Below are 21,887 nucleotides of genomic sequence, written 5' to 3'. Positions count from 1 at the left end.
CAGTAGAACACAAATGATGATTTTTAACTCCAACCGTTGCCGTCTGTCCGTCGTATAATGCATGTCAATGGGAACTTCATCTATAAGAGTAAAAAAAACATGCAAAGACAAATCCGAATTAAACCCTGCGGCTCGTGACGACACATTGATGTCCTAAGACACGAAACGATCGGTTTGTGTGAGAAACGAACAGTATTTATATCATTTTTTACCTCTAAAACACCACTATGTACAACTGCCCTCCAACTGAGTGAGATCTGATCGCGCTCTGACAACGGAACTGATGTCTCGCACTCATTGAAGCAAAGTGCGAGAGATCACTTCCGTCATCAGAACGTGTTTTTTGACCTCACAGTTGGACATAGTGGTGTTTTAGAGATTAAAAAAATGATATAAATACTTTTCGGTTTCCCGCACAAACTGATCGTTTCGTGTCTTAGGACATCAATGTGTCGTCACGAGCCGCAGGGTTTAATTCGGATTTGTCTGTGCATGTTTTTTTTACTCTCATAGATTTTGTTACCATTGACATGCATTATACGACTGACAGACCGCAACGGTTGGAGTTAAAAATCATCATTTGTGTTCTACTGAAGAAGCAAAGTCACCTACATCTTGGATGCCCTGGGGGTAAGCAGATAAACATCACATTTTCATTTTTGGGTGAACTATCCCTTTAAGATGCCTTAGTCTCCAGGTTGAGAACCACTGAGTTTGTCAACTGACACAACAATCGGTGTGTAGAAAAACTGCACAATAGTTCTGGATCTGGATTCTGCAGATGAGCTGATGCTTCTTACCCATGTAAGGCTTTGTTCCCGCTAACGCCGTGGCCCGTTCACCGTCCTTGATTATCGTAGCAATGTTAAAGTCTGTTAAATGTGCGTGACCTGAAGAATAACAGAGGGATGAGTGATAACAACAAGAGGCATCTAATGTGCGCAATAATTCCTAAAAAGGGAAAATCACGACTAGACCAAGATCTCCACACGTCTCCTGAGAGGCTTCACACGCACACGTGTGTCTCACCTTGCTCGTCCAGGAGGATGTTGTCAGGTTTGATGTCCCTGTGTGGAGAGACAATGACATCATGGCATCAGTTTCTATGACATCAGCAGATCAGTCAACACCTTCACTTTATTTGCATCTCACGTCTGAGACTGCAGGCGGCGCGTGTGGAAGCTCTGACACTATCTGAGGGTAATTACTGCAGCCGTGTGCGAGATTGTCATGTTTTGAAAGCTTTTTCAGCCTTCTTTTGTGTGAATGTTCAGTTCTTGGGGGGGCCGTCACAGCTTCAACATGCTCACTAATTACAATGAGCGCACACACTCGTGCACACACACACACACAGTGTCAGTATTTAAGAATAAAGCCCTGTCCAGCTGAAGCCGCAGTCTGATTCCCTCACAGCTAATTAACAGCGAGCCGTTCCCCTGCTGTCATGATGATGCCAGAGAGCATGATGGGATTAATTCATGCAGATCTGAGACACACACACACACACACAGCGTGCTGAAAAAATGATGCGATTACAACATCTACTGCATCCTCTACTATCATACGGAGACAATTTCAGTCAGATACTTTCACAGCTTGATTTGAATCTCTCTGAATCATACAGAAGTGCTGTACGTCTGTGTGAGGATGTTCTGAGTGGCTGCCAGCCTGTTGCTATGATGTTCTGGGTAATTGCTAGGGTGTTTCTAGGCTGTTATGAGTGGCTGCTAGCTGGTTATTCAATAGAGTTCACCCCTGCATCTTAAACAAATCACTTAAAGACAAAAGCACAATCTGAAGACACATGATTTGAGCTCTCAACTATCAGTCGTGTGTCCAGACTTTGATTAGACCAGGATGTTTCCAGATGTTTCTTCAGTCATGTGCCGCTGCTCCCGCTCACCCTCCTTCTTTTAGGAATCCTCCACTGGGACTAAATTTACCTCCGTGGCAGCGTGACAAGGCACACTGTTGCTAGGAGACACTTCTTCCCAACTTAGTGCAACTAAATATCGCTACAGACAGAAAACGCTCCTTCTGAAAAGGTACAGAGTGAAGCTAAATCCACCGCTGAAAAACAATGTGACTAAGTACAGCCTGACTAATACACACACACACACACACACACACATACTTGTATATACGGTTTATGGGGACTCTCCATTGGCGTAATGGTTTTTATACTGTACAAACTGTATATTCTCTCCCTCTACACCTAAACCTACCCATCACAGGAAACTGTCTGCATTTTTGAATGTCAAAAAACACCATATAGTATGCTTTTTAAGTCATTTGGTTAGGAAGTGTCCTCATAAACCATGTTTACGTTGTAATACCCATGTTATTATACACATTTGTGTCCTCATAAACCATGCATACAAGCACACACACACACACACTCACCTGTGTATGATGTGTTGGCTCTGCAGGTAGTCGAGCGCCAGCGTCATCTCGCACAGGTACAGCTTCACCGCCTCCTCCGTGAACGGCACGTTCTGCTGCAGATGGTAGCGCAGGTCTCCTCCTAAAAGCAGGTCCACCACCATGAACATGTCCTCCTCATCCTGGAACGAGTACCTGGAGAGCGGGGTCAGAGGTCAGATGGGTGCAGAAAACAACTACAGATGTGCGTGTGTGAAATCATCACCATGAGAAACTCTTTGTTGTCTTTCACAGAAATCTGATTGAGGTTTATTAATTAAAGTCATGGAGGAGATTATCTGATTTGGACATTTTAATTAAAATGCCGACACAGTTTAGATCACCTGTCAATCATCTCTCGGCAGATGTTAATCTGAGAGCGGGACGTCCGTCACACACGCGTTACTCGCACTAATCAACTACTGCTCAACACACACAAACCAGCTTTGATGGAGGAAACTATTATACAGTCGCCGTGTCTCTTGATCTGGATCTGAAATCTAAAGATATTGAAGTCATTATATTCAACTGTATAGACATGCTGTAAAAGAACTAATAAAAATGACAAAAACACAAACTAAAATTCAAAAATTAATAATGAATTTATATATATTTTATTCAGAAATGAAATAAAATGAAAAAAAAAAAACCTTTATAAACTTTTAAAAAACTAATAAAAATTACTAAAAGTTGAACTAAAATTAAAATATTAATAATTTTAAAAATATTCAGAAATTAAATGTTCAAATTAAATCTTTGGAGAAAAGTGTCTGCTAAAATTTAAATATTAAAAAATAAAATGTTTTTTTATTAAAATAATTAAAATTATATTAAAATTATTATTTTTTTAAATTAAATATCTAAAATTAAAATATTAATAATTTCATTAATATTCAGAAATTAAATGTTCAAATTACATCTTTGGAGAAAAGCTTCTGCTAAATGATTAAATGTAAATGTAAATAAAACACTTATTTTACTTCAGCTAGATGCCAGTTAGGGTAACATTTCTCATTTTCGTTTAATTTAACGATGTGTTAATATCTAAAAATAAAAATGAAATAAAAATAAATAAATAAAAAAACTAATACAAATCACAAAAAACAAAATTACTAGAACTTAAATTCCAATTAAAATAACTAAAATTAATTAAAAATAATAACAAAATAAACAAAACACTTTAAAAATATTTTATTCAGAATTTAAATAAAATGTAAAAAAATAAAGACATTTTAAAAAGTAATAAAAATGACAAAAATGTAGCAAAAACTTAAAAAAATAACTAAAATTAAATTATTAATAAAAATATTCAGAAACACAATAAAATGTCAAAAAATGCATACATATACCGGAATAAAATTAATAAAAACTATATAGACATATTTACAAAAAAACTAACAAAACTGACAAAATTACTAAAACTTTAACTAAAATGGAAATATTAACATTTTATTCAACTATGAATAAAATGTAAAATATTATATTTTTTGTGTCTAAAATATTACTAATTTTAAATATTTATGAAAACTATAATAGTTTCTCAGTGACACTAAAATAACAGCAGTGAAGTACCACAAGTGCTTCAGCACCTGGACTGGAGTTCCCATTGTGTCCCTCGTTCTCATTATAAGCTCATTAGATGCTATGAGAACTTTTGTGTGTGTGTGTGTGAAGGACCCTCCTATCAGAGCACTTCAGAGCTCATTTCCTGTCTGTAAGAGGTCGCAGGTCTGAGAGGCAATCATCACATCTATTATGGATCTCAGTCGTGCACACGCTCTCCATTCACTGCTAACAAAGACAGCATCACGATCAGCACACGGCGGAGCAGAGCGGCTCATATTAAAGGTCAAAGGGCCAGAGAGCCATTCTGAGATTCAGAGCTGAATGATGAAGATGATTCATGTGTGAGAACCAGATATGACAACCAATGAATGAGTGCAACCTGGGAAATTAAAGTGAAGAGTGAACACACTAATCACACTGTTTTAAACTGCTAAATGGCATACATACACACATGATGTTCAGTTAGCAGTCAAAACCACTAAATAAACCCAACGGGGTGATCAGAGAGAAAGATGGGTTTTGTTTCTTCCTGACATAACGAGCAATTGACTGAACAGTACAATTACATGGATACTAACTAAATAAATACATGGAAATTAAATACTGAGTGTAAATGGCTGCAATGAAATAAAATGGAAAAAAAATATATAAACTTTTTAAAAAATGAATAAAAATTACAAACAACAAAATTACTAAAAGTTTAACTAAAATTAAAATTTTAATATTTTAAAAATATTCAGAAATGTTCAAATTAAATCTTTGGAGAAAAGCATCTGCTAAAATTAAATACTAAAAAATAAAAATATTTTTTTATTAAAATAATTAAAATTATATTAAAATTATTATTTTTTTTTAAATAAATATCTAAAATTAAAATATTAATAATTTTATAAATATTCAGAAATTAAATGTTCAAATTAAATCTTTGGAGAAAAGCGTCTGCTAAATGTAAATGTAAATAAAACACACTTATTTTACTTCAGCTGACGATTAGGGTAACATTTCTCATTTTCGTTTAATTTAACGATGTATTAATATCTAAAACTAAATAAAAATAAATAACTATAAAGACAATTAAAAAAAAAACTAATACAAATTACAAAAAACAAAATTACTAGAACTTAAATTCTAATTAAAATAATAACAAAATAAAAAAATTACTTTAAAAAGTGTAGAAAGACATGAGGGTCAGTAATTAATGAAAGAAGTTTCATTTTTGGGTGATCTAACCCTTTAAAAGCCTCTACAGATCTTGTATTTGGACGTAGTTTGACAATAGTTGACAAGTAGGTTAAAGCAGCAGGATTGCAAGGAGAACAGGCATTCTGGAGCCGGACCGACGGCCTTTATACGCTCCCACACCACAGCAGGAGCACGAGGAAGGTTAGCAGACTGGAAAGAGTCCGAGAGGCTGAAATAATCAGGCCATGATGACAAATGAGACGAGGGATGCAGAGAGGAACATGTAAAGAGAGTACAACATTTCGTCAAAAAATTTGCAGTGTCCCAGATAGAACTTGTCTCAGCTTCACGAGCGACTGGAGGTGACACACACACACACACACACACACACACACACATCTCGCTTCATTCCTCGGTGGATTCCTCCTGAATGTGTCCCGCAGCCAACGCCTCACCGCTGGCCTTATTTCACAAGGTGCCTTCATGAGGAACGTCCCGAATGAACTTCACAAGTTTCCTGGGCTGCAAGTAGAGGAAAGTTCCAGGGAAGACGAGTGACAGAGAGGCTCGACGGATTAAGACAAGCGTCTCCATATGAAGTGATCAGGGAGAAAATAAGGCACCTTTTAGCTGAACATCTACAACAAAACACTGAGCTCAAAGGGAAGACGAGGAAGGATTTATTCACCCAAAAATACAAAAGTAGATATTTTGAGAAATGTCTTTTTGTCCATACAATGAAAGTCATTGTTGTCCAATGTTGTTTGGTTCCCAACATTCTTTAAAATATCCTCTTTTACAGAAGAAAATAAGTAAAGTCACACAGGTTTGGAACAACACGAGGGAGAGTAAATGATGACAGAAAGATCATTTTTGAGTGAACTATTCCTTTAAGTATCTATCCAATCTGACCATTTCTATCTATCTATCTATCTATCTATCTATCTATCTATCTATCTATCTATCTATCTATCTATCTATCTATCTATCTATCTATCTATCTATCTATCTATCTATCTATCTATCTATCTATCTATCTATCTATCTATCTATCTATCTATCTATCTATCTATCTATCTATCTATCTATCTATCTATCTATCTATCTATCTATCTATCTAATCTGTCCTTCTGTCCGTCTATCTATCTATCTATCTATCTATCTATCTAATCTGTCCTTCTGTCCGTCTATCTATCTATCTATCTATCTATCTATCTATCTATCTATCTATCTATCCAATCTGACCATTTCATCTATCTATCTATCTATCTATCTATCTATCTATCTATCTATCTATCTATCTATCTATCTATCTATCTATCTATCTATCTATCCAATCTGACCATTTCATCTATCTATCTATACATACAGCTATGGAAAAAATTAAGAGACCACTCCAAGTTCAGAAATCAATGTTAAGTGGTTTCTTAATTTTTTCCATAGCTGTATAACCTTATTTTTTTTACTTTTATATTGTTTTTTGTTATTGTAATATTTTATTGTATTTTCCCTGTTTGTTTTGTGTATAATGCTTTGGAAATATTGCATGTAAACAATACTCGAAACTGAAATTGAAATTACTTGGGTTTCTCCTCATCTGAGATACGAAACTCTATTTGGGAGAAACGACTGAGACTCAGGAGATCTCATCTGTGTATCAGTCAGACGAGTGTTGATGGCATGTTTGGCGCGCTGCGGTCTGACCTCATTGTGTTTTATAGACGGTGTCATATGTTTGTGTGACAGAGCTGTTTTCTGCCGTGACTCAGAGCGGGTAAATGGATACAGTAATTACAACTTTCTGCATACTTGACATTTTAAAGGCTTAAAAGAGTCGAGGAGGAGGAAGCCCTCTTTATTCCCTACAGCAGAAGCTCCTTTGACTCACAGAGACGGAGGCTGTTCAAAGCTCAGTGTGTGTTCAGGAGAGACACATAAAAGGCTGTTCTGAGAAAATCCTGTCTGCTTCAAAAAAAAGTAAAAAAAAAAAAAAAAAAAAATTATATATAGATACCACATTCAGATGGAGTTGTCAATGTCAATCTGTCCTTCCCTTCTTCACATGACTTACAGAAGCATTACTGTCCTTCAAAGAACACAACCCCTCGCACACACATTTATTCAGCTATCTAAAGGAGGACAGAACATCTATTGTTCTTATATAATATTTTAAAGAAAATGTGTGCAAATCTGCCATGATGCAGAAACACTGCAGGACAAACTCAAATTTAATACTTCAATAGTGCTAGAGTTTGATCATATCACTACCAGCACTAGTACTAGTGATGATTGACTTAGTAAAATCTACAGAATATTTCAGACTATAGCCCTAAAATAAACTGCTGGCTGGACCACACAATGTAGGTGATCTCGGGTTTTACTATCCTTGTGGAAACATTAAACTGAATTGAGCTGAATAATGAACACTCTAAAAAATTCTGGGTTAAAAACAACCCAAGTTGGGTTGAAAATGGATAAACCCATTGAATGGGTTGTTTTAACCCAGCGGTTGGGTTAAATGTTTGGCCAACGTACTGGGCAGTTTTATTTAACCCAACTATTGTTTAAAAATTACTATATGGCTGGCTGGAAATTAAAAATCAGACACATAATTACTAGAGGCAACAATAATAATCAAAATGTGAACATTTATTAATAAGCAATTTAATAAATCAATTTTTATTCATTAAACTTATTAATAACTGTTCATTTCCAACATACTTTGGGTTCATTTAAAGTAAGCAATACAGTAATTTTTGAACAATAATTGAGTTAAATAAAACTACCCAGCAGGTTAAAACAACCAATCACTGGGTTTGTTCATTTTCAACACAACTTGTGTTGTTTTTAACCCAGCATTTTTTTAGAGTGAAACTATTGTCTTCTGTAGAGCTGCTTTACAGCAGAATTTCTCATAATTGATGAAGTTTGCATCATCATTGATTTTGTTATTTTCCTGTTTATTACTGTGAAGCTGCTTTGAATCAATCTGTATTATATAAAGCACTGTAGAAATAAAGCTGACTTAAAGTATTAATAATATTCAAATATACATATATATTACTGTTTTTCTCAATTGCTTTGGCACATTTTTCTTAACATTCTCTAAAACTGTAAGCTCAATTGTCACAACTGTTTGCTGGAACATCACAACTCTATTGCATGTCTGCAAAACGTAGTAATTCACCCAAAACATTTAATTAATCCTTCAAAACCTAGTTATTGTGTCAGTAAATTGGCCAATTCCACCAAAATAAAAAGTGTTTTTGTCATCGTGTGGGTCACACTGGTCAAAATGTTTAGATGGTTTTTCACCATGGACATATTTGTTACATAAAAATTTCATGTTTTCTACTTTTTTTTTTTTGACACTGACTGCTTTCTATTCTATACAAGAATATCAGTTTTGTCTAGCTGAATGCTCTTGTGGATCAACCTGAGTTTTTTAGATACAGATTCAGACAGTAGGTAAAAATCAACTTGGAGAAGTCAGTACTGTAGTACACAAAAAGAAAATGAACATTCGTATTTATACAGTACATTTATTTTTGAAGAACAAAAATAAATGTACTGTATGTATATATATATATACACCGAGGCATAACATTATGACAACCTTCCTTATATTGTGTTGTGATATCTGCACCAAGATGTTAGCAGCAGTCCTGTAAGTTGTGAGGTGGAGCCTCCATGGATCGGACTTGTTTGTTCAGCACATCCCACAGATGCTCGACAGAATTGAGATCTGGGGAATTTGGAGACCAAGTCAACACCTCAAACTCGTTGTTGTGCTCCTCAAACCATTCCTGAACCATTTTTGCTTTGTGTCAGGAGCATTATCCTGCTGAAAGAGGCCACAGACACCAGGGAATACCGTTTCCATGAAAGGGTGTACATGGTCTGCAACAATGCTTAGGTAGGTGGTACGTGTCAAAGTAACATCCACATGGATGGCAGGACCCAAGGTTTCCCAGCAGAACATTGCCCAAAGCATCACACTGCCTCCGCCGGCTTGCCTTCTTCCCATAGTGCATCCTGGTGCCATGTGTTCCCCAGGTAAGAGACACACACGCACCCGGCCATCCACGTGATGTAAAAGAAACCGTGATTCATCAGACCAGGCCACCTTCTTCCATTGCTCCGTGGTCCAGTTCTGATGCTCACGTGTCACTGTTGTCTCTTTCGGCGGTGGACAGGGGTCAGCATGGGTCAGACTGGTCTACATCTATGCAGCTCCATATGCAACAAACTGATGCACTGTGTATTCTGACACCTTTCTATCAGAACCAGCATTAACTTCTCCAGCAATATGAGCTACAGCAGCTCGTCTGTTGGATCGGACCACACGGCCCAGCCTTCGCTCCCCACGTGCATCAATGAGCCTCAACTGCCCATGACCCTGTCTCTGGTTCACCACTGTTCCTTTCTTGGAGCACTTTTGATAGATACTGACCACTGCAGACCGGGAACACCCACAAGATCTGCAGTTTTGGAGATGCTCTGACCCAATCGTCTAGCATCACAATTTGGTCCTTGTCAAACTCACTCAAATCCTTACGCTTGCCCAGACTTGTTGATTGATAATATTGTGGTTCCGATTTCATTACAACAGCAGGGCATTTGCCAATTTAGAAAACATTACATGTCATAAATATTTATGGAATATAACATGTCTGACAGTTTTTGATAACTGAATGGATATCATTTTGCATGTGAAGGCTCACAAGATGAACAAATCTTTAGAGGTTGTGAAGAGTTTGACAGTTTCACTGAGAAACAAATCAGTTTTGATCAACAAGCTCTGTGCATTTAGTTCAAACTGTAGACAATTGTACTTATTCTTTTGCACAAATCAATAAGAAATTCAAATCTGATGTGAACAAGAAACTAATTGTTCAGAGATCTAAACTTGTTGTTTTGAGAAACAAAAGTCTCATTTGAGAATTGAGCCAAAGCGATTGAGAAAAACTGTAATTTCCAGAAAATATTATAAACCTCCTCATGTTTTTTCTATCTCTAACAGTGGAGATATCAGAGTGACTCCACAGAGGAGGACGTCACTACTGTTCTACATCTACACAATGATCGACAGACTTTTTAGAAAGTTACTCCAAAACCAACCATCTCTCTCTCTCTCTCTATCTCTAAGCGAAGCTGGGCGGCAAAATTTGGCAGCAATCAGGAACAAAAAGAAGGCAGATGCTTTTGCTTGACAACTTTTTACTTTCATCTTCTGCTTTCTGACACACGCACAGCTGCCGGGATCCAGACCGGTGGACGTCGTGCTGATGTTTCCACCCATATGGATGGCCTGAACAATAAATGACAGGTATTATTTATAAACACTCATTCTATGCATATGCTGGCCTGATGAAATGACTCCATCATGAGCGGAGAGAGGAGGAGAGAGCCGTTGTTTAAACAGATGGAAACGTGAAGCGGGCTGTCATGTTGAAGCAGCGTGGGAAAGCGAACGAGTGCTGCAATATGCATGAGAGATGCATTGTGTGTGTAGTTTGCATGTGTTGAGTCTTCTATTCTCTGCTGAATCGCTTTTCTTTAGACAGCCGATCAGCGGTAATTCAAAGAGGGTTTTTCTCCTCCAGGTTCATGCAGCGCTGATGTGGAATGAACGATTATCTACAGAAAGGTAAAGCATTCTCACGCTCAAACGGATGCAAATGAGACACTACCAGAAAATCATTTTCTGCACATGCAGATGCTTTTATCCAAAGAAACTTGCACTGCTTTCAAGGTTTACACTTTCTCAGGTCATGCATTGCCTGGGAATCGAACCCGTGATCTTGGTGTTGCAAGTGCCATGATTTACGCGCAAGCAGACTATCTACCGGACAAGCCAGATTCCACCAAAACATTTTTATCTTTATGCACACAATAATAATCTTTTACATTGTTGTAATCCTTTTATTTTTAATATTTGGCATGTTTTTGGCATCCCTATGTGTGTGTGTGTGTGTAACAAGCAGAGTGTACGTGCCTTGTGCACCCACCTATAGGTGCATATTACTAACGCGCTCTTTAAATAACAAAACAAATATTGCAATGGTCAGTGATGCAGTCGTTTTCAGCTGCCTTAAAATAGCAACATGCCAACAATGCGCCTGAACACACCTCGTTTTCAGACCAGCACGCCCATGGGTGAACAGATGGGCACGAGCGCATTTGCTATTTAAACAACGTGGTGCTGGATGTGTAAATTATATCTGTGTCAGGCTGAAACTAGCAAAAAACACTTCGATATTAAAGTTGTTAAATTTCTAGAAAGAAGTCGTTAAATTTCGAGAAAAAAGTCGTTAAATTTCGAGAAAAAAGTCGAGAAAAACTGTTGAGAATAAACTTGTTAAATTACTAAAAAAAGCTCGTTAAATTTTGAGAAAAAAGTCGTTAATTTTTTTTAAAAAGTCAAGAAAAAATGTTGAGAATAAACTTGTTAAATTATGAGAAAAAGCTTGTTAAATTTCGAGAAAAAAGTCGAGATAAAATGTTAATAATAAACTTGTTAAATTTCGAGAAAAAATCGAGATAAAATGTTGAGAATAAAGTCATTAAAATATGAGAAAAAGTCGTTAAATTATGAGAACAAATTCATTAAATTATGAGAAAAAACTCGTTAAATTTCGAGAAAAAAGTCGAGATAAAATTTTGAGAATAAAGTCATTAAATTACGAGAAAAAAGTCGTTAAATTACGTATTTGTTCTCATAACGAGTTTTTTCTCGTAATTTAACAACTTTAATCTCGAGATGGTTTTATTTTTTTATTATTGCCTGGCCCTAATCCTCTTCCGTAAATATTAAACCTAAATAGCAATATTTAAAATAATAATCATTCAAATTGTTTCAAATGTTTCAAGTAATATAAACTCATAAAAACCCACAAAACATTTACTAAAAATGTAACTAAAATTAAAATGAAAACTGAAAATGTGCAACATACTAAACTAACATAGTTCCTCACACTCATTTTCTGAATGTAAAGTGCTTGCGATGTGTTAGTTTAACTTGAAATTCCGACTTTAGATATAAACTCGTATTTCAGACTTTTTTTCTTGAAATTCCTACTTTAGATATAAACTCGCATTTCTGACTTATTTCTCGCAATTCCAAGTTTACTACTTGCAATTCTGACTTCTTTCTTGTATTTACAGGTTTAGATATAAACGTGCATTTCAGACTTTTTTCTTGCAATTCCGAGTTTATAACTCGCAACTCTGATTTTTTTCTCGTAATTCCGACTTTAGAAACAAACTCGCATTTCTGACATTTTTCTTGCAATCCTCAGTTTATAACTTGCATTTCTGACTTTTTCTCACAATTCCGACTTTACATAAACTCACGTTTCCAACTTTCTTCTTAGATATAAACTCAGAATTGTGAGATATAAATTCACAACTGCAAGAAAAAAAAGTGCAAACCATGAGATAAAAATTCGTAACTACCCTTCTTATTTTTTTTAACTCCGTGGCGGAAACAAGTTTCCATAACAACCATTTGGAGAGACCACTACGTCAAATTTTAAATCAATATTTACAAGCTTCTCTATTATTGTTATATCATCTATTTCAGATCAACAACATATAAAAACGCACCTCTAAACAATACATACAACTAAAACGAGTGCTTTACATCAGTCAGACAGCTCTGAGATGTGAACATATAGACGGTTTGGTTGGAAACAGAGATGATTGAGAAGAGAGGTGAAGTTTAATCTATAAAAATCTGATTCTCCAGGTCTTCATATTTTACATAAAATACATAAAAATGAGGCCTGTACCACTGAGAGCACATTAACACACACATTATCATTAAATAAAGCATCACACTAGCACAGAAGACTGAATTATGAACTGAACGTGTTATACGGAGGCATAGAGTCACAGAAGGGCAGGAAGTGATGAAGCGTTTCTATGGAAACAGCCTTAAAGACGACCTGACCATATAAAGAGGAAGAAGATGATGATGATGCTCAAGGATACTCGCTTTCTCTCCTTCAGTTACACAACTACACACTCGCACAAATCTCAGTTCCTGTGACGTCAAACAATCATGTATGTTGGATTACTGGGATGATCTTATTTCAGGTTCAGCTGCCACATTAAACAGATTAAGAGAGATTTTTCATTCATTTTTCCCCTAAGGTCGCAAAAACAAACAGCAAACATGTACATTTGCTGGTGTTTGGCAGTAATTGCATCTATCCTACTTCAGTTGCACACATATACTTAAGAAAAAAAACAGATTTAAGGCAAGACACTACAGGCAAAACCATTGCTTTATTCATATCTATATTCTGAAGGTTTGTTCATATATCACTCACCTGATTTATAGAACATTTTAATCCTAAAACATGGTGAAATGTATTTGTTTTCTGCCTGTTGACAGTATTTTCTAATTTGTGATAAAAAGAGAAATCCAAAATTCCAGTTTTTAGATTTCTGTTCAGGAAATGTATGCAAATGAGTGCATATTTAATGTAAAGTTATCTGGATAAATGTCAGCTCCATCCATCCATCATCCATCCATCCATCCATCCATCTATCCAGATTATATTATTTAATTGAAGAGGTGTCAATACAATAAATGACCTAGGGTATGATTTTCCCCAAAAATTGAACATATCTGACTGCTCTGACACAAAACGGTAACTGCAAATCCACATTTCTCTGCCTGGAGTCCAGTTGTTTTTGAGAATTGCAGCGATCAATTTTCTTGCCTTTCCTGTAGCTTTCAGCAGTCTATAAAACTAAGCTTTGTAGTCAATCTCACAACTCTTTGCCATTTTGTGTTTTTTGCCACATTCACACTGAACACCAATGTCTTTTTGCCACTCAGTGGGTGTGACAGCAGTGTGACGTCATGTGCATATGCTCTATTACATATGCCTTATTTGCATATGTAAATATAACATTTTAGAATACTTGTAACACACACACACACACAAATTGTAATAAACTAGGGAAAAATGGTGATATTTATTAGTTAAATAACTTTTTACCCCAATTCACCTGCGATGTCTTGCCTTAAAAAAAAAAACACCAGAAATTATTTGCATCATCATGCACATGCAGAACACAAGAAAGAATCAGATAAAGCACAGGATAGTCACCAGAGGTTTACTAAAAACACATGTTCAATCTCCTGTAGGATCTCAAGCTCTCTAAAGACGTTCCGGACCTCGTCGCGCTCAATGCACTGCTGTTTGTTCATGTACTTCATGGCGTACATCTTCTCGGTGTCCCGCTTCTGCACGATGCACACCTGCACACACACAAACAGACAATGAGTATTACACAGACACAACGGCACAGGCCGCTTTAATAACATCAACATACATCATCATAGACTCACGTCCTATATTAATAACCCGCTCACTTCAACCGGCACAAAATGCCACGGGTCAGAGGTCCTTCACGAGCACAGAATCTGCATTAAAAGCTCATTAAATGATAATCAAGAGTGTGTGTGATGTGAGACAGAGATAAAGGTCAAAACACAGTAAGGACTGGGGCAGGAGGGATGGAGACGGGTGACCAAATGCTATGACACAATGAAAATCTGACATCACTGCATATTTCACTATATAGTTAATTTTACTGGAAATCCATACATACATACATGATATATTATTAATATTAATATATAATAAATAAAAAAAAATTTTTTTACGAAATTAATTCTCTTATTTTTTCACTGAGCTCATATGAGCAGATATCAAATTAATGAATAGTCTCAATCAGGGCAAAAAAAACTGAGTCATTGAATCATTCATTCAATCATTCAAAAACACACAAGGCGTGTTCGACTTGAAGTGGTGATGTACATACCGATCGGTGTATGACATCAAAGTACCCTGAGAGCAATTTAAATGCATACAGAGCCATCTGATTTCTCATTTTCAATCTCATACACCAATTGGTCTGAGCAGCGACGCTTCAAGACGAAAACACCTATACTCATTTGGGAACAAAACAAACGAGTCAATGAATCATTCATTCAACAGATTTGTTTTAAAAACAAGGAACAAAATAAATGAGCAATTAAATTATTCATTCAGCAATTTTGTTCAAAAACACTGATTCATTCAGGGGGAAAAAAACAAGTGAGTCATAGAATCACTCACTCAACCGATTTGTTCAAACGAATTGATTTGTTCAGGAACAAAACAAGAAAGTCATTGAATCATTCATTCAACCATTTTGTTCAAAAACCCAGATTTTGTTCAGTAACAAAACAAATGAGTCATTGAATCATGGAGACTGATTCGAAATAATGACCCGTGTTGGATTAAAGGAATAACTCTTTATTTTGCTCAGCTACTAACCATTCTTCAGTTGTCCTCATTCAGGTGTTCAGGTAAAATGAAACGAGCCACAGCGTGACTGTGCTAGAAAATGCTCTGATTCTGTCAAACAGATGCTGTGAAAGTCCAGAGGCAACAATCAAGTCATTTAGCTGTCCGAATGTAACAGGAAAACAAAATAATCTAGTTGAAATGGCCTTTAGAGCATCTAGAAATGTTGTTTTCCTGAACTGTAGGAAAGCCTTTGAGCTCAGTGTTTCGCCCTACAGATCCAGACGGAAAACACACTAAAACGTTCCCTAATTACATCCGCTTTGATCCAGCAGCGACTCGGAGGTTCACAGCAGACATCTCCAATACAAACCTGCCCGCAGGCACAGATAACTCAGATAAACAGCCCAAATATCAGCCTTGGAGAGGAGATGGATAACAGCATCATGAACTCAGATCTAATCATCCATTCCAAAACTACATAAGCAGAAACTGTGAAAATAAGATGCTATTCTGCTTTGACACCAAATACATTTTCTTGCTGCTAAAAAAAATCATTCTGCAGGTGGAAGTGTTTATAAAGTGCAAAAAATGGTGTTCTTCCTTAGTATTTTTGTCTTGTTTTTCAGTGCAAATATCTAAACATTATTAAATCAAGATACATTTACTGGAGAGGCAAAATGACTGAAGATATTAAGTCTTGGCTTCAGAAAAATCTATCAAAAGTAAAGGGGACCTATAATGCCCCTTTTCACAAGATGTAATATAATCTCTGGTGTCCCCAGAATGCGTCCATGAAGTTTCAGCTCAAAATACCCCACAGATCATTTATTATAGCTTGTCAAATTTGCCCCTATTTGGGTGTGAGCAAAAACATGCCGTTTTTGTGTGTGTCCCTTTAAATGCAAATGAGCTGCTGTTCCCACCCCCTTTCCAGAAGAGGGCGGAGCTTTAACAGCTCAACAACAACAAAGCTAGAGAATCTCATGCAGCCAAAATGAGGATTGTCAGTAACGGTGTTCAGCCTTACATTGTTCAAACCGGAGTCGACACTGATGGAGAGACTCAGGAAGAAGTTACAACTTTTAGAATGAAACTGGACGTTTCTGAATGATTAGTGGATAAATTTATGTAGTTGCTGTGGAGGTTGATTCAACTCATCCACTAGCATGTGCCGTCATGTTAATCTTTTGTGCAGATCCAGTGTTGAATTGACCCTCATTTGTGAAGCAGTCCGGCGTAAAATGACGGCATGGCAACAACACTCTACTACAACAACTCTTCCTCTTCTCTAAAGCAGCCCAACATGGCCCCGCCCCCTTTGTTGCATGTTCTTGGGGGAGGGGTTTATGTAAATGTTGGGGTTTGTGATGTCACTAACCTAGGAAGAAGCTTGTTGTAGTCCTTAAAAACTGATTTCTGTAAAAGAAAATTTCTCCCTTTGCATTGAACTTTGACCTTGTATGATGATGTTTATGCTCAAACAGCAACATTACACACTAAATAGTTAAAAAGTGAAATCATAATTAAGGACCCCTTCAGTGAGGTTATGTTTAAAACAAGAACAAATATCTGCCAATGGGGTCAGTAAAATAAACTTAATTCAAAGGGAATTCAAGATTATTTTTCTGACCCCATTGGCAGATATTTGTTTATGTTTTTTAAGACTTTTGGCGCATTTTGCTTGATTTAAGAATGTCCAGATATTCATACTGGAAAAAAAATACATCAAATTTTTTTGCAGTGTTATGCATCACATCATTAACTCTCATTAAAAATATATGAGGTCTGGTCACTTTGTCACAGAGCTGTTCTTTAACAATCTAATTAAGTTCACAGTTATCTCTTCCAATAGCTAATAAATAGAATTAAACTCCTGCTGGCTGCTTTTCACAGTTAAATATTCATTATGAACACCTGTGATTGTGCTTCAACACACATTAAACAGGTTGTTAAAGGTCAGGCATTGGCTGTAGAGACTGCAGTGGAGAAATTTGCTCTGGGAAACATCATAATGTTTGCTTTCGTCACCAGAGCGGATCGACCCATCGAGCCCTAACTGAGTCACGCTGAAGCTGCTTTATGTGAGAGTGAGATAAAACGGGGAAACACCCATATAAACCTCCATCTCACTCAACGGATCATTTCATGCGTATCATCGCTCTGTTTGCATGTTTACAGAAACCCCGAGCTGCTTCTTACGAGACACTGCTGAATCAGTGTTGAGCGTCCTGATGAGACAGCATGTGAAATGCCTGCAGACGTCGAGCTCATCAGATTACAACAACATGCGTGTGAATAACACAATCACTGTATATGTATGTAATGTGTAAATGTACAGTAGTGGCCAAAAGTGAAGTCTGACCTAGGAGAATTGATGTGTTAAGCATATTTTGTAGTTGCGTTTGGAGTCGTTTGTTTTATTTGTGATGATAATGCAATGAAACATGCTAATGCAACACAATTTTTGGCCAGGCTGTCATACAAAGAAATGATTAAAAACAAGAGAGAACCAACCAAATATTAATAACTGATTTTGTTGTAGTCAATGTATGTTTTTTTGTTTGTGCATATAGTAAAATAAAACCTGTAGATGTAGTAATAATTTTGTCAGATTAACCAAGATTAGTGTTTTGTTCTGTCATATTTAAAATATTTGAAAAATCTAAAATAATTTTCCTTATATTTTGATGGTTTAATCAAACTTACAGTGTTATTACAAACAAATATGGTCAAAATTTGGAATAATTAAGATGTTTTTGAACCTTAGTTCATCTCTTCTGTTCACCAAGGCTCCATTTATTTGATCAATACAACATTAAAAACTGTGAAATATTATTACAATTTAAAATAGCTGTTTTCTATGTGAATACATTTTATAATATAATTTATTTCTGTGATCAAATCTGCATTTTCAGCACCCATCACTTTAGTTCAGTGACCACTTACAAATACATGAAGCACATAAAAAGAAAAACTTTATACCGTTTCTGTCGCCCAGATCTTTTAAGCTGCCCTTCAGATCCGTCTCCACTAAAGAGTTTTAATGAGCGTTTATAGGGACTAAAACCTCCATCAGCTGCTTTATTAGTAGGCGGTGTGTTTCTCGTTCACTACAGCTTCTTCCAGTGAGCAATAATCAGATACAGAGAGAAAGAGGTGAGAAAAGACAAGGACAGAAGCACAAAGCGTCTTTTATCTTGCAATGAAGGATGTAAAGACACTTCAAACCCCAGCGTTTATGGATTGAACTCTCATGAAAGCTACATTTCACAAGACGAGATGATATTCGGTCCACACTACTGCACAAATGTTCAGCTGAAATGACACCTTATTAAATGAATCACCGCAGCCTCTGCCAAAATTATCAAATTAAATGTGATCTGCTTCTCTTTTTTTTTCTGTCGACAGTTCTGCAGTTACTATGGTATTTTGGTGGAGACTATGGTTACCATGGTTACCATTTTTAGGTAAGAATCCTAATGAGGAGAAATTAATTCCCTTTCCTAGACACCGGTGTCAATCTTCATAAAGCAACATTTAATGAGCAACAGAATACCTCTTCACCATAATTACTATTATTGAATCTGCAACATGTACGTGACACACAATGATGATCATGCTGTTGTTCATGGCTGCAGCTGTACTGAAAGAGACAATGGATAATTCACCTCAGATCTTGAAAATAAATGAAAGGAAACAGGAATGTTCAAACTGTGAACAAAAAAGTGAATTATTCTATGACAAAGTCTTTTATTTTTATAATGTTAAAATGGTGTAATATTTATGAATTTGATTGTGCTTATCTGTTTCGCTGCGAGTGCAGTGCGCTTGCAGAGAGGCTCCGCCCACACTCTTCTGATTGGTTGACTTTTGATTGATTTGTTTGCAGATTGCAATGCACTTGCAGAGACCCACATGCTCTTCTGATTGGCTTTAATTTTGGATAGATTTGATCGCGAGTACAGTGCATTTGCAGAGAGGCTCCGCCCACACGCTCTTCTGATTGGCTGTGATTTTGGTTCGATTTGGTTGCGAGTACAGTGGGTTTGCAGAGAGGCTCCGCCCACACGCTCTTCTGATTGGCTGTGATTTTGGTTCGATTTGGTTGCGAGTACAGTGGGTTTGCAGAGAGGCTCCGCCCGCACGCTCTTCTGATTGGCTGTGATTTTGGTTTGATTTGGTTGCGAGTACAGTGCGTTTGCAGAGAGGCTCCGCCCACACGCTCTTCTGATTGGCTGACTTTTAATTGATTTGTTTGCAGATTGCAATGCACTTGCAGAGACCCACATGCTCTTCTGATTGGCTTTAATTTTGGATAGATTTGATCGCGAGTACAGTGCATTTGCAGAGAGGCTCCGCCCACACGCTCTTCTGATTGGCTGTGATTTTGGTTCGATTTGGTTGCGAGTACAGTGCGTTTGCAGAGAGGCTCCGCCCACACACTCTTCTGATTGGCTGTGATTTTGGTTTGATTTGGTTGTGAGTGCAGTGCGTTTGCAGAGAGGCTCCGCCCACACGCTCTTCTGATTGGCTGACTTTTAATTGATTTGTTTGCAGATTGCAGTGCACTTGCAGAAACTCCGCCCACATGCTCTTCTGATTGGCTGACTTTTGATTGATTTGTTTGCAGATTGCAGTGCACTTGCAGAAACTCAGAAACAGAGAGGCTCCGCCCACACGCTCTTCTGATTGGCTGTGATTTTGGTTTGATTTGGTTGCGAGTGCAGTGCGTTTGCAGAGAGGCTCCGCCCACACGCTCTTCTGACTGGCTGACTTTTGATTGATTTGTTTGCTGATTGCAATGCACTTGCAAAGACTTCACCCACACGCTCTTCTGATTGGCTGTGATTTTGGTTTGATTTGGTTGTGAGTACAGTGCGTTTGCAGAGAGGCTCCGCCCACACGCTCTTCTGATTGGCTGTGATTTTGGATAGATTTGGTTGCGAATACAGTGGGTTTGCAGAGAGGCTCCGCCCACACGCTCTTCTGATTGGCTGTGATTTTGGATAGATTTGGTTGCGAATACAGTGGGTTTGCAGAGAGGCTCCGCCCACACGCTGTTCTGATTGGCTGTGATTTTGGTTTGATTTGGTTGCGAGTACAGTGCGTTTGCAGAGAGGCTCCGCCCGCACGCTCTTCTGATTGGCTGTGATTTTGGATAGATTTGGTTGCGAATACAGTGCGTTTGCAGAGAGGCTCCGCCCGCACGCTCTTCTGATTGGCTGTGATTTTGGATAGATTTGGTTGCGAGTACAGTGCGTTTGCAGAGAGGCTCCGCCCGCACACTTTTCTGATTGGCTGTGATTTTGGATTGATTTGGTTGTGAATACAGTGCGTTTGCAGAGAGGCTCCGCCCACACGATCTTCTGATTGGCTGTGATTTTGGATAGATTTGGTTGCGAGTACAGTGCCTTTGCAGAGGCTCCGCCCATACGCTCTTCTGATTGGCTGTGATTTTGGATTGATTTGGTTGTGAGTGAGGTGAGCTTGCAGAGAGGCTCCGCCCACATGCTCTTCTGATTGGCTGTGGTTTTGGATTGATTTGGTTGCGAGTGCGGTGAGCTTGCAGAGAGGCTCCGCCCACACGCTCTTCTGATTGGCTGTGGTTTTGGATTGATTGATTTGGTTGTAAGTGCGATGCACTTGTAGAGAGACTCCACCCACACGCTCTTCTGATTGGCTGTGATGTTTGGTTAATTTTGTCGCGTCTTTTAGTCGTGTCGTGTCTGGCAGACAAACTGCTTGTCACTGGAATCTAATCAAAATCATTTTTTTACAGTGTATATGAATGATCCTTCCCACATTCTCATGAGGTCTCCAGGAATCCTGCCTTATCTTCTCAAAGCGTGTCAGGTATAAGATGCAGTGTTTTATGTAACACCGCATAATGCGTCGGTTGCGTTATGAATGCGGAGCCGCTGGGGTTTACAGAGTGTCTTTACTTTTTAAGCTTCTTCTATTCCCATGACTCTGATATATTTAGCTGCTCTATCCATTGTTGTCACAAAGCTTCTCATAGGCCCGACCCAGCCGAGAGAAACAAGAGTGTTCTGTTCAATCTGCAGGAGACTCGAATCAAAAGCGTTGGGTTTCTGGGTCACACAACTGCTGAGAAGAGCAAGACGTCTTCCAGCTGAAGAGAAATGGACATAAAACCTGAGAGCTGCAGATAAACTCAAAGATCAGTCTGTCCACTATTTCTGTCTTACAAAATTAAATGTCTTTTTTTGCACTGATGCCAAGAACCATTTCTGGTTCCCAAAAGAACCTTTAAGTGAACAATTTTGTTCTTAGTGTTAAGAACATTTTAATGATATAAAGAACCTTTTGTGCAATGAAATGCTAATAAAACAATGTTCTTCCTCAGTATTTGTCTTGTTTTCCAGTATAAATATCCAAACATTC

General features: G+C 37.5%; 1 protein-coding gene across 2 annotated transcripts in view; it reads right to left on the bottom strand.

Annotated features, from left to right (window-relative positions):
- Window positions 1–14,428, bottom strand: part of LOC137019934 (serine/threonine-protein kinase 32C-like) — a 27,902-nt gene extending 13,474 nt beyond the window's left edge. Inside the window, exons 1-4 of one of the 2 annotated variants that reach the window (XM_067385078.1) lie at window positions 14,295–14,428; window positions 2,404–2,577; window positions 1,030–1,067; window positions 801–890 (exon numbers count right to left, since the gene is read on the bottom strand). In XM_067385078.1, the coding sequence (XP_067241179.1) occupies window positions 801–890; window positions 1,030–1,067; window positions 2,404–2,577; window positions 14,295–14,413 (421 nt within the window). In that variant the 5' untranslated portion in view covers window positions 14,414–14,428. The remainder of the gene's footprint in view (window positions 1–800; window positions 891–1,029; window positions 1,068–2,403; window positions 2,578–14,294) is intronic. The other variant, XM_067385079.1, reaches the window with a different exon arrangement.
- Between the last annotated feature and the right edge of the window lie 7,459 nt (window positions 14,429–21,887).

Source organism: Chanodichthys erythropterus, chromosome 5, assembly GCF_024489055.1.
Source record: "Chanodichthys erythropterus isolate Z2021 chromosome 5, ASM2448905v1, whole genome shotgun sequence".
In the NCBI taxonomy this organism is placed as follows: Eukaryota; Metazoa; Chordata; class Actinopteri; order Cypriniformes; family Xenocyprididae; genus Chanodichthys; species Chanodichthys erythropterus.
The sequence above is the reverse complement of the archived record's forward strand: the minus strand, read 5'-3'. Positions and strand labels throughout refer to the sequence as shown.